This window comes from Labeo rohita, chromosome 4 (genome assembly GCF_022985175.1).
Source record: "Labeo rohita strain BAU-BD-2019 chromosome 4, IGBB_LRoh.1.0, whole genome shotgun sequence".
Classification (NCBI taxonomy): domain Eukaryota; kingdom Metazoa; phylum Chordata; class Actinopteri; order Cypriniformes; family Cyprinidae; genus Labeo; species Labeo rohita.
The window spans coordinates 19,596,172-19,609,715 of NC_066872.1; the positions used below are offsets into that span (position 1 = coordinate 19,596,172).

The following is a 13,544-nucleotide window of genomic DNA, read 5'->3' on the forward strand; positions in this document are numbered from 1 at the left end:
TATATATAAATTAACCATATAAATAACTTTTAATGTGTGCAATAATATAAACCCATTAGATCCATATTTTTAAATGTTTTATATACTGGTCCCACTTAAACTCATTAAAGTCTGACATCGTTTGAAATAAAGGCATCAAACCAACTGTAAAATATGCAAAATATTATTCCCTATAATGCACAAGGCTTGTTTTTGTTTATACCTTTGTTATTTTTATATAACAAAGTATATATTTATATATATACAGTACTGTGCAAAAGTTTTAGGCCAGTAGTATTTTCACCAGCTAAAAAATGGTTTAAAGTAAGTTATTTCTATCTTTTGCTGTAGTGTGTCAGTAAAAAAAAAATATATATATATTGGTTTACATTTCCAAACATTCTGTTTACCATTAATTGTAATAATCTAGTGAGATTTTTGTTTGCACAAGGAGTTTGACAACAGCCAGTGCTATACACTGAGATCTGATCTCACCATCATCCAGTCTGTCTCTGGAATGACATGAAGACACAGAACAAACTGAAACAGAGTAAATCCAGAAGAACTGTGGCAACATCTCCAAGATGCTTCAAGAGACCTACCTGCAAAGCTACCTGAAAATTTTTGCGCAAGTGCACCTAGGGCAAAAGCTACTGTAAAAGCAAAGAATGGTCACACCAAATGTTGATTTAATTTAGTTAATAGAAGGTAATTGATAAAGAAAATCTATTTATGACAGAAACAAAATTATATTGTTAATCTGTTAATTATCTTAGCAAAGTTTTATATTTATAAGTAATAAATAAATAAAAAAAAAATCTAAGGAAACCATAATATACAGTATTGCCTTTTGTAACACTGATCTTAAAATTTATTTTAAAACATGAGATCATAAAATAAGAATAAAAAACAACATATTTTCAAATATATGTACTGTAACTGCCCTAATATTATATAGAACATTTTTTTGGTATTTTATTTTTTATTTATTTTAATAATTTTTATATACATTTATGTTCATTTTATGTTTTGTTGTTGTTATTATTCTGTTTTACATGTTTTAAACTGTATGACATTGCTCTATATTTGCCTTGTACATTTTGCCTTGTATTTGCATGTGATGGAAATTAAAAAAAAAAAAAAAAAAAAAAAACACTTCCATCCAATTGTTAATCTGCTATGAGCAATATTGAGAGGAGGTGTGCAAACACAAAACCCTGCCAAGCTGGTTGCATCTTCTGGTTCATGCAGAAGTATTAATATGTACCTTTAAGGTACTAATTTGTACCATTTAAGGTAAATAAGGTACAAAAATATATTTTTATTTTTGTACCTAAGGGTACCGCCCCAGTGACAGTGTTGTTATACATTTATATTCAGCTCTTTCATTTTAATAGCAAAGAAAAGAAAATATTGATTGCCATTAAAGTGAAAGTACTGTAGCTAAACATGGGAGCGCGATACAAATGCTTATTTTAGAGGAAAAATTCTGATGGTACTTCAGGGCTTTTCTATTTCAACTCTTCATATGCATTCAATATATAAAAATACTAATGCATAATCTGATAAATTAGCCATATGTATCATAAGGAATAATATTTTCCATAATTTACAGTTGGTTTGATGCCTTTATTTCAAATGGTGGCAGAGTTTAATAAATTTAAGTAGGTACAGTACATAAAAACATTTCAAAAATATGGATTCAGTACTGTATCTAAAAATAATAAAGGCATAAGAAGAAAAAAAACAAGTCATTGTGCATTATAGGGCATAATATTTTGAATATTTTACAGTTGGTTTGATGCCTTTATCTCAAACGGTTGCAGACTTTAATGAATTTAAGTGGGTTCAGTATATAAAATATTTAAAAAAAATATGGATTCAGTACCATATATAAAAATAATACAATTAATAATAATAATAATAAAAAAAAAACAAACCTTGTGCATTATAGGGAATAATATTCTGAATATTTTACAGTTGGTTTGATACCTTTATCTTAAATGCTGTTGTCGTTTAATGGATTTATATATTGCACACATTAAAAAATATTGTTGTAAAATACGATTATAAAAACATAAAAGGCTAATCAGAAAAAACAGGGATGCCTTTTTATAGGGAATAATTTCTGAGTATTTTACAGTTGGTTTGATACCTTTAGCTTAAATGTGTTGTAGTTAAATTGATTTAATTATTGCACACATCATTTTATATAAAAGGCTAATTCCAAAAATGAGGCATTGTGCAATAACAGCAATGTTTTTCTGAACATTTTAGTATTGGTTTTATAGTATTATGTCATGTAATTTATATATATATGATCTTTGTGCAGTGTAAAGGGCATATATTTATGTTATCTCTAAGTTTATTTGGGCTCAAAACATAACAGGCACAAAGACTTTAATTGGTATGAAACCGAATGTCTAATTAATGTCAAACTTAAAACTAAATTTACCACAATCAAAAATATTAATCGTCAAGCTTCTGTCAGACTAACTGACTGCAACATCATCTTGTAACACAGTCATGAATGATCTTACCTTTTTCCGTTTAGGCAGTGTTGAATCATTTTCGTATATCTGGTGGATGACGACTGCATTAAGAGTAATCACAGTCAAGTTAAAACAACAAAGCTTTCAGTCTTATATAAAAATGAATACCTTAAAAGAGATACATATTTCAACACAGGCATTAATTGTTTGTTTTTCTGACCTATTTTTTACGTTTCCAGCAGAAGCAGCACATCACGACTGCAGCTACAATCAACAGAGATCCAGCAGCAGTGACAGAAATCAGCACAATGTACAATAAAGGTAGACCCTGATCTGTAATGGGCAATTTTGTAATCAACAAAATTAGTTAATAATGTGAGTGAATCTGTTTATCTGGTTTACAAAAAACAAAACAACAACAAAAAACATGAAACATAAACACTGTATAATGGGTAAATCATTGTTAATATCATCATACCTGAACATGTGTGACAGAGTTTGCTGATGTCCAGATGTGTGGTCTGGTTGCTGATGGGATTGTTGATCACACAGCTGTAGGTGTTTTTATCCTGATATTCCACCTCCAGAGGTAGAGAGAGACTGATGCTGAGATCAGACACACTGATGCTGGACAATAAACTGTTTCCTTTGTACCAGGAGAGAGTCACATCACTCACATTCACCACTGAACACAACAATGAACAATTCTGCTGTGATGATGATGATGATGATGATGATGATGATGAACATTGTGAAGAGTTACTGCTGAGGACAGGAACAGGCAGACGAGCTGGAAAACATGAAAGGAGAACCAAAATCTTGGGTAAATCTAGTCAGCAATCTTATTTTTGGTGTAGTGTGTTGACGACCAATAAGTGTTTCTGCTTTTTTTTTTTTCAAACTACAAAATGACAAACACACAATAATTATAGAAATATTCTGCTTTCATTAAAAACTACCACTTAAACTTAGTTGACAACATTTGTGGCTTTGAAGGTCACAAAATGATCTTTACTCACCATAGACAGAAACACTGAAGGTTTTTTTTGATGATTTCACTCCAGTAAACTCTACTTTATAGAGTCCAGCATGTTGAGTTGTGATGTTTGTGATGGTCAGAGATCCAGTTTGATTGTCCAGTTTCAGTCTGTCTCTAAATCTCCCATCAGGACCATCAGATGTGGAGAATATTTGCTGTTGTTTTTTAATTTTAGCTATTTGAGTCTTTTTAGCTCCAAATCTCCACAGTATGTCATCAGCTTCACGTACTTCATTAACATTAGTTTCTAAAGTAACAGAATCTCCCTCCATCACTGACACTGACTCACCAAACACACCTGATGAACAGATTTTACACAGATTAAGGTCTCTGGTGGTCTACAAAGCCTGAAATCAGCTGTAGTTTATAACTAAATTGGAATCGAAAAATGACATTTAGCCAAAAAAAAACAGATTTACAACTTACCAATCAGATCCCACCAGCACAAACAGAACAAAACAAAAATACAAAACATTTTCTTCAGTTGTACAAGTCTGATCTAAAACACTTGAGCTGTTGATCTGCTGTGTGAATCCTCCCACAACAGCGTTTGATCCTCCTATAGTGAGAGAAATGCAAATGCTGTTTCCGAATGACATGTGGTTATATAATTGTTTGTTTGGCTCTTTTTAAGACTTAATAATAGTAAATATTTTTTGGTTCTAACATTTAACACAACAATTTCAAAAAATTTTGATGAATGTTGGTAACCCAACAGTTGCTGGTAGCCATTGACTTCCATAGTATTTTCTCCATACTATGGGAGTCAATGGCTACCAGCAACTATTGGCTTACTTACATTTTTAATAATATCTTTTCTTATCTTTAACAGAAGAAAGAACTTCATGCAGGTTTGGAACAACATGAGGGTGAGTAAATGATGATAAAATGTTCATTTTTGGGTGATCTATCACTTTAATACTGTCTGCCATCTCACATAGTGGCACTGGCAGCTTAACATCTGAGTCAATCTGAAACCACTTGCGGTCGGTTTTCTTTAAAAGTGTGGTGTAAACTGTTGGAAAGACAAGCAGCTTGTAGGTGAGAGTGACGTTTAGTTATATATTTAGTTTGCATGAGAAGAGTTTATTCCTGTTCTGCTTTATATAAATCTCACAGTTGATGACTCGTACAACAGCTTTAGTGTTGAATAAAACATTGAAATCTTCTTAAACAGTCAAATCGGAGACATAGGTCTAGTTTGATTGTTTTTGATTAAATCAGTATTTTATTTGACTATAATGTGTCTTTGATAATATTCACAGACTGACATCTAAACTAAATACTACAGCAGACGTTAAATAGTACACCAATAGTACACATACTGCTATTAGTACTGCTATTAGCAATTCATGACAGAAAAACAATCTTGGTCAGTGCATGCAAATCCAACAGTAGCATTCATAAATAAGCTAAAATTAAAAGGAAAAAAAAAAAAAAAAAAAAACAACAAAAAAAAACCATAAATGCCTAGAATGACAATTAATAAATAACTTATGCACACAAATGCTTGCTCCAGACAGAACTTGCTGTCATTTCTTCTTTGAATCAGTTGTGTGACCTTTAAGTGCTTCATTTCTATTTTAGATCATATCTTCCTGTTCTAGCCCTATTGTTTTACTTAGGATTCTTCTTCTTTATTATTTTAGGGCTCGGGCCCTATTGTTTTTCGAAGGATTATTAGGGCCCGTGCCCTGAAAGGGTGAGAGCCCTATTGATCCCCTAAGGATTCTTATTTTTAGGGCCCGAGCCCTGAAAGGGCAAGAGCCCTATTGTTTTTTGAAGGATTATTATTATTATTACGACTTTTTTTTCGTCAAGGTTTTGGGGGGTTTTGGGGCCCTTAACATGCTCAAAAACTCTTGAAAATTGGCACACACCTTGGAATCTGGGGCCATTAGGGCCGGGCAGAGACTGGTATACGGGCGTGGCAAGGGGACTCTACAGCACCCCCTGGAATTTGGAGGGCCATATCACATATCACACATACTTGCACATACACATATGATACTTGGTCAAAATTGATCGCCAAAGCCTTTTGGAAATCGGCAACACATACAACCACCAACTCGCACCGGCGACAACTGAGAAGCTCCAAGGCCTTTGCTTAGTGCTAAAGCCGAACCCCTAGACCACAGCCTCGTCCAATGACGCTACGCACACAAAGCACACAGAAGCGCGGCTCTGCCCGAACAAAGCAGCAGCGCGCGGCAGTGTGAGAGGGGACAGAAGCGTGGCAAGCGCAGAGGCATACGAGCTAGGCTAAGGGCTAACCCCACCAGACCAGCTCTTCCAACACTCATGCTCTCTAATGTTCGCTCACTGGAAAATAAACTGGACTCAAGATTTCAACTCAGTCGCTCTACGCTGCATGAGACAAGGGATTGTTGTGTGTTTGTTTTCACTGAAACATGGCTAAACGACAACATTTCCGACTCTGCCATTCAGATGCACGGGCTAACCTGCTACCGAGCGGACAGAGATACAGCACTGTCTGGTAAGACTCACGGGGGAGGACTGTGTGTTTATATCAACAAGGGATGGTGTAACAATGCTGTGGTAGTGACAAAACACTGTTCATCGCTGGTGGAGTTTATGTTTGTGAGATGTCGGCCGTTCTATCTGCCGGCCATTGTGATTGTCGCGGTTTACATCCCGCTGTGTACAAACGCTAAGGTCGCGCTTCGCGAGCTGTACAGCGCCATCAGCAAACAACAAACAAATAACCCTGACAGCTTTTTCATCATTGCCGGTAACTTTAATCACGCAAACTTAAAGTCAGTTTTGCCAAAGTTCTACCAGCATGTGAACTTTGCAACAAGGGGAAACAACACTCTGGACTTGGTTTACACAACAGTAAAAAATGCATACAAAGCTGAACCCCGCCCCCACCTCAGATACTCAGACCTCATCTCTGTTATGCTAATCCCAGCATACAGACCACTTCTCAAACTTACCAAACCGGTTCAAAAAGAGATCACAGTATGGCCAGACAATGCCACCTCAACACTACAGGACTGCTTTCAGTGCAAAGACTGGAACATGTTCAGAGAGGCGGCCACCTACAACAACCACACAGACCTGCACGAGTACACAGAAACTGTGACTGCTTACATCAAAAAGTGCATTGATGATGTGACAGTCACCAAAACCATCACCACACGTGCAAACCTGAAGCCGTGAATGACAGCAGAGGTTCGTGGGCTGCTAAAGACCAGAGATGATGCATTCAGATCAGGAGACAAGGCAGCCTTAAAAACAGCAAGAGCCAATCTGTCCCATGGCATCAAGCAAGCAAAACGCTTGTATGCACAAAAAATAAATAATCACTTTAGTGACAGCAAAGACACACAGAGCCTGTGGCAAGTCATTCAGACCGTCACTGATTACAAGCCCCTGCCACAGGCCTGTGATGACGACACAACCCTCCCAGACACACTCAATGAGTCCTATGCACGGTTTGAAATGCAGAATGACACACCTGCACAAAAACTACCCACACCTCCCAGCAGCCAGGCACTCTGTCTGTCTATAGCCGATGTAAGGAAGACTCTATCCAGGGTTAACCCACGCAAGGCTGCGGGTCCTGACAACATACCTGGCCGTGTACTGAGAGACTGTGCTGCACAGTTGACAGATGTCCTAACAGATACCTTCAACACCTCGCTGAGCCAGGCAGTCGTCCCCACGTCTCAAATCCACCTCCATATTTCCAGTTCCAAGAAGTCCCCTGTGTCTTGTCTGAATGACTATCGTCCCATAGCACAGACCCCAATCATGATTAAGTGCTTTGAGAGGTTAGTTATGTGCAATATCAAAACCAGCCTCCCCAACACACTAAATCCGCTCCAGTTTGCATACCGTCCAAACCGCTCCACGGATGATGCCATTTCCTCCACCCTCCACCTGGCTCTTACTCACTTAGAAAACAAAGACTTTTATGTTAGAATGCTGTTCATTGACTGCAGCTCAGCATTCAATACAATAATCCCACAACAGCTGATCAACAAACTAAACCTTCTGGGCCTTAACACCTCCCTCTGTAATTGGATCCTGGACTTCTTAACTGGAAGACCTCAGTCAGTCCGTGTCGGCCACAACACCTCGAGCACTACCACACTGAGCACAGGTGCCACACAGGGCTGTGTTCTCAGCCCGCTGCTTTTCACGCTGCTGACCTATGACTGCACTGCCAAGTTCAGCTCCAACCACATCATCAAGTTTGCTGATGACACAATGGTGGTAGGTCTCATCAGCAACAACGATGAAACACACTACAGAGAGGAAGTGGCACAACTGGTTGAATGGTGTGGTGCAAACAACCTGTCCCTCAATGTGAGTAAGACAAAGGAGGTTGTGATGGACTTCAGGAGGAACTCTGTTGACCACTCCCCACTGACCATCGACAGCTCAGCTGTGGAGAGAGTCAGCAGCACCAAATTCCTGGGGGTGCACATCACGGAGGATCTCACCTGGTCCACCAACACCATGTCACTCTCCAAGAAGGCACAACAGCACCTACACTTTCTCCACCGGCTGAAAAGGGCAAGTCTCCCTCCACCCATTCTCACCACATTCTACTGGGGAACCATTGAGAGTGTGCTGACCAGCTGCATCACTGTCTGGTACGGGAGCTGCAGTGCTGCTGACCGCAAGACCCTACAACGGACAGTGAACACAGCTGCAAAGATCATCGGTGCCCCTCTTCCCTCCCTTCTGGACATTTTCCTTGCACGATGCTCAGGTAAAGTCACTAGTATCGTGAAGGACCCCACCCACCCCTCCCATCATCTCTTCCAGCTCCTGCCATCAGGAAGACGCTACAGGAGCATCAGAGCCCACTCTGCAAGACTGCTCAACAGCTTTTTCCCCCAGGCTGTGAGAGCCCTCAATTCCAACCACCTCACCCCCCTCTGAAACCTTATCCACAATGTAAACTGTTGATAAACTCAAAACACAATTTTTGCAATTCTGAGTGCTCTACACACAGGTGAGTGGGCTGGACAAACCACCTGTAGTAACGCATTATTTCATCTCCATATGCACCAGACACTTTCCTATAAACACTACATGTACACAGAAAACACTGTGCACCTCTGAGTGTGCTACCTACAGGTGAGTGGGCTAGACAAACCACCTGTAGAAACACTCTTTTCTCTCAGACACTTTCTTGTTAACACTTAGTAACGTTACAAGGATCTAATAAGGACCTACAAATGTGTACTTATCAACGCACCACAAATCTTTTTGCACTATTTGCATCTTAACCTTTAAATACCTCGTATGCACATTTTCATGCACAGTTATTATGTAAACTACTTGTACAGTCTGTCTTAGGTTATGTGTATGTATAGTCAATTATTTATTGTATATGTATAGTAACATGTATAGGTTTAAAAAATTGTTCTACGTCTAGTGTATTTATGTTCATATTTATGTTTATTTATGTAGCGCCGTGGTCCTGCGAGACACGAAATTTCATTCCACTGTATGTCCACACATGTAGTGGAATGACAATAAAGACTTGACTTGAAAAAACAATTGTAGAAATAAGAAAATGTATATTCCAATTTCAGGAAAAAAAAAATATTTCTATCTTCTAACATTTTAATAATCAACTAACAGCAACAGCAAGCAACAATTTGATTAACAAATTATTAATTCAGTTATTCAAGTTCTATTCATATTGGGGCTTGTCGGGTAACAAACACTGTTTGCAGGTGAGAGACCCATCATCGTCTAACATGTCATTATCTTCTGCATGTTTCATGGTACCAATGGCTGCAAACTGCACAGGTATTAGCCTTTGTCATTAGATTTATAAAGTCACTAAATTCATATTCCCCCATAGTCTGTGGAATCACCACAGTGAACTCCTGTTGAAATCACAATGTGATTTCCTGTTGACTAAATTTTGTTAAAACAGAAAATGTCCTGGATTCCCCAAATTCACCCTATAGATATATAGAACAATTAAAACATTTTCACAGCAATATTGTAGCAGTGTTGTATTGTTTGGTTTATATTTTTTTCTTCAGTTGCATCTAGTGTTAGATCAGATGAAGTGTTGGTGTCTGTGATGGAAGAGGATTCAGTCATTTTTCACACTGGTGTTGTAACAAACCAACAAGACGATATTAAATGGTATTTCAACACCACTCGCATCGCTCAAATCAATGGCCAATTCAGTTTTATCTGTACAGATGTTCAGTGTAACAAAGGTACTGAGAGATTCAGAGACAGACTGAAACTGGATCATCAAACTGGATCTCTGACCATCATGAACATCACAACCATGGACTCTGGAGTTTATGAACTGAAGGAACTGAAGGTTATTAGCAGCAGCAGCGGTGAAAAAATCTTCAATGTTAATGTCAATGGTGAGTCATTAAAGAATAATTTTGTTTAAAAAAAAGTTGCAGTTGAGATGCAGATGACAATGTCTAATCTTATCAGACCATCAGATTGTTATCTGTTTAAATAAGGATTAAAAATAAAAGAAGCATGTAAAAAAAAAAAAAAAGCACATTATCTTCATATTGTGCAGTCTGTTACTATTTTCAGCAGAAAGATGTTCCAGCAGATGTTGGTTTGTATTTCAGGTATTTCTGCTGCTGAACAAGAAGTGAAAAGAAACAAGGGAGAATCTTTCACTTTAGATTCCAGTGAAATAAGTAAACCAAACGTTGTGATGACGTGGTATTTTAATGACACTCTCATCGCTCAAATTCCTGGTGATTCCAATAAAACCAGTTTTGTCTAGCATCATTGCCATAGTTTTTGCCTTGTTCCATTGCCTTGTTTATTTGCCACTTTTGAACTGCTCTCTGGTATTTATCGACCCAGCCTGTCTTGACTACATTGTGTTAATAAAGCTCGCACCTGGATCGATCACGCTTCCTAAGAGTACCGTTACAAATACACAACGTTTGTGGATCAGAATGTCTGTTTCTTTTCTGTCGTTTTTCTGATCGATTACACCGATCTCACGATCACAAAAACGCCAGTCTGATGCTGAGTCAGAGGTATGTAGGTGACTAATACCCTTCTTGACAGCCGCCTACTGCTTGCCTTCACAAAAAGTGTAGTTTACATTAGTCTTCTCCTGTACAACTTGCTAACATAATGACAGAAATCAGGAGGTCTCAGGTGATGTGCCTACTGCTCCATTCAATCCTGAGCCTGCAGTTTGCTCTATTCTGGTCGTAATTTGCGATAGCAAAAGCCTCCTCACAATCTACTAGAAATAATGATTTCAGAAGAGTGTAAAATGAATCAAGAAATAACATTTTATTTGTCAGGTAAAAATGTATCGTGCCAATTACATAGTTTAACAATGAGAATCAAATTCAGAATTAAATTCAGTTCCAATTCAAATAAATACATAACATCAATTACTCAAAGATAAATCTAAGAGTGGGAGATGCATACCTGACCGCATAGAGAAACACAGCAGCATATGAGAGACTTGGAGGAAAAGCTCCAGAGACTCTCACACACAGTATGGGGTTCTTCTGAATACAGAATCCCCCCCGTAGTGTTTTGTCACTTTGCTTATATACCCAGACCAAAACAAACAAATCTTCCAATCAGTTGCCAGGAGATCTCATGACCCAGGGTCACACCTGGCTGGAGATTCTCACCCGACCCTAAGGGGAAAACACACCCCTCAGCAGCAAAACACAATTCTACAGAAGTGCTTAGTCTTCCTCATAATATAAGTGACTGCTGTGAAATTGAGACCATTTTACCAATCGCACGGAGACCTTTAGAACGATACCAAAGATGAAAGGGAAAATTCAACATATTTACAAGATATAACACATGTAGTATATGGACATTCTTAGTGACATTCAGTGGAATTTTTTGGGGGAAAGGAGTGAGGTGCAAGGAGGGGAGAAGAGAGGGAGGAAGGGGGTTGTAAATGAGCAGTAGGGGTGGTGTTGTTTGCCCTCTTTGAAGATCTCTTCTCCAGATTAGTTTTATTGATTTGTTGCATGGCATCTGTTTTTTCTAGTGACGTCACCAGCGAGGCTCGGTTTGCCTAGTTCACCTGATGCATGTACACCTTCAAACAGGTAAGGGCAACAGTCTTTTCTTTTGTAATGAGATCATTATTTTAATTATTTCAGTGCTTCTGCATCTCGTTACATGGGGTCATGTGTTAACATGGAAGCGTATGCGTTCAAATTATAGAACAGTCGGCTGCTGCGTTAGCCTAAGCAAACTTCTAACTGTTGCAGTTTTGAAATAGATAAATAAATAAAACCGTTTTAATCATATTCACGTGGCTGATGACAGCTTTACAAATCAACCAACCCAGTATCATGTGATAAGCATGATCATGTAAAAGTCTGCACATTTACAATATTTTTACCAGTAACTGTTGCTTGACCATATTATGTGTAGCCAATGAACAGTAACCACAACACTTACCATGGTTTTACCACTGTAACTGTAAAACTGTCACAGTAGAGCTGTCCGCGAATGCAGTCTTCACAGCAGATACCTGATGGGTTCAGACTGCATTGCTGCACCTGGTGGCCATTGGATTTATCTCTTCATCAACTGGCTTCATCTTTCTTCAAACAAACAGACAAAAAAAAATATGTCAGCAGAGAAATAGTATTGGTAATTACAGGTGCAGGTGTCAGTACTCTCCATATTCGGTCATTTCCTGCCCAAATTCCAGAGATGATGGCAGTTGATTTGCTAATTCTAGGAGCTATAGAAAAAGATGTGTATGTGAAAAATGATAACGGTTGTCTTTTGAGAGATCAGCATCTAATGCTGTACCACATATAATTAAAATTGCTTGAATACGTACATACCAATGGAAATTTGTCTTTTCTATTTGGGGACAAGAAGACCATGTTCAGTCCTCATTCATCAGGACTGGTTTGACTGGCTTTCCTACGACTGATTTTCTTTGTGTTTTTGGTCTCCAGCTGTAAAACAAGAAAATATTTATTGATCCTATGTTTAATTATTATTGTTGTTTAAACACAAAATAAGCAGTTATAATTATATACTTCAAGATCAAGTTTCCTGGCAACTCCAGCAGGCTCCTGAGTTCAACTGTACTCCTCAGATATCATGCGATGTCTCTGTTTCTACTGTAGCATCTGGACCAATCAGACATACATTAATTGTTACATTTAACAAATAGTCTTTAAATCCAACAAGCCAGCTATATGCTGGAGCTCTGGAGACAACCCCCCAAAGCAACTAACACCCCAAAAGGGCTCAGTTGCCAGGACAACTATCTGATAAGAGGTTTTATTGCCCACAGGAATGCACATCTGCCCATGCTACCTTTGCCCATAGGAAAGGCACAATGCCTATAGAAATAGACTCCTTTCCTATTCATTCACAGACAAACTTTTCTTTGACCTTCCTATCACACATAGCCCAGGTCACTGTGTACAGTATTACTGCATTGTATTTTAATTTTGTCTGTTGTATTTGTATTATAGTGTCTTTCTACGGTTTTATGCATGCGTTATGATAGATGACTAGTTGTATAACAATCCGTGTATCATTCGTCCATTCGTTTTTTGATTTAATATTGAAAGAAGAAACATGAGAAAACGGCTCCTTTATCGTTTTTTAATTTTTTCCAGAAAAACGAAAAACAAGAATTCAGCCTGATTTTTCGTTTTTCGTTCAGGGTAGGAAAAATGAATAAACAGCTTGAATATTCGATTTCTACAAGTGGGCGGAACGAAACGCCCCTTTCTGCTGATTGGTCAGCCGAAGATCAAACCACGCCTCCGTCAGTTCTTCCGCAATTTGGCGCAGAATCATTGTCCTCTGCTGCTGCAGTTGAACGGATAATTAACGCGTTTATTGCAACTACATTTAAACGTTTTCTTATCAAACAACCACACTAACGAATAGCTCTACGCAACTCGTACCGGGGCAGAGCCTAGACAGGGATTTCTTCTGTGTGCTATTCACAAAGTGCCAGGGGTTGCGCAAAATTTGCTATAGTCTACAGTATTTTCTGGACTGTAAGTCACGTTTTTGTTTTT

General features: G+C 38.2%; 1 protein-coding gene across 3 annotated transcripts in view; it reads right to left on the reverse strand.

Annotated features, from left to right (window-relative positions):
• Positions 1-4,063, reverse strand: part of LOC127164231 (SLAM family member 5-like) — a 27,698-nt gene extending 23,635 nt beyond the window's left edge. For 2 of the 3 annotated variants that reach the window (XM_051108043.1, XM_051108041.1), the window contains exons 1-3: positions 3,937-4,063; positions 3,491-3,808; positions 2,950-3,261 (exon numbers count right to left, since the gene is read on the reverse strand). In XM_051108043.1, coding sequence (XP_050964000.1) covers positions 2,950-3,261; positions 3,491-3,808; positions 3,937-3,985 — 679 coding nt within the window. In that variant the 5' untranslated portion in view covers positions 3,986-4,063. Of the gene's footprint in view, positions 1-2,646; positions 2,805-2,949; positions 3,262-3,490; positions 3,809-3,936 lie in introns of those variants that run through there. The other variant, XM_051108044.1, reaches the window with a different exon arrangement.
• Positions 4,064-13,544: the final 9,481 nt, after the last annotated feature.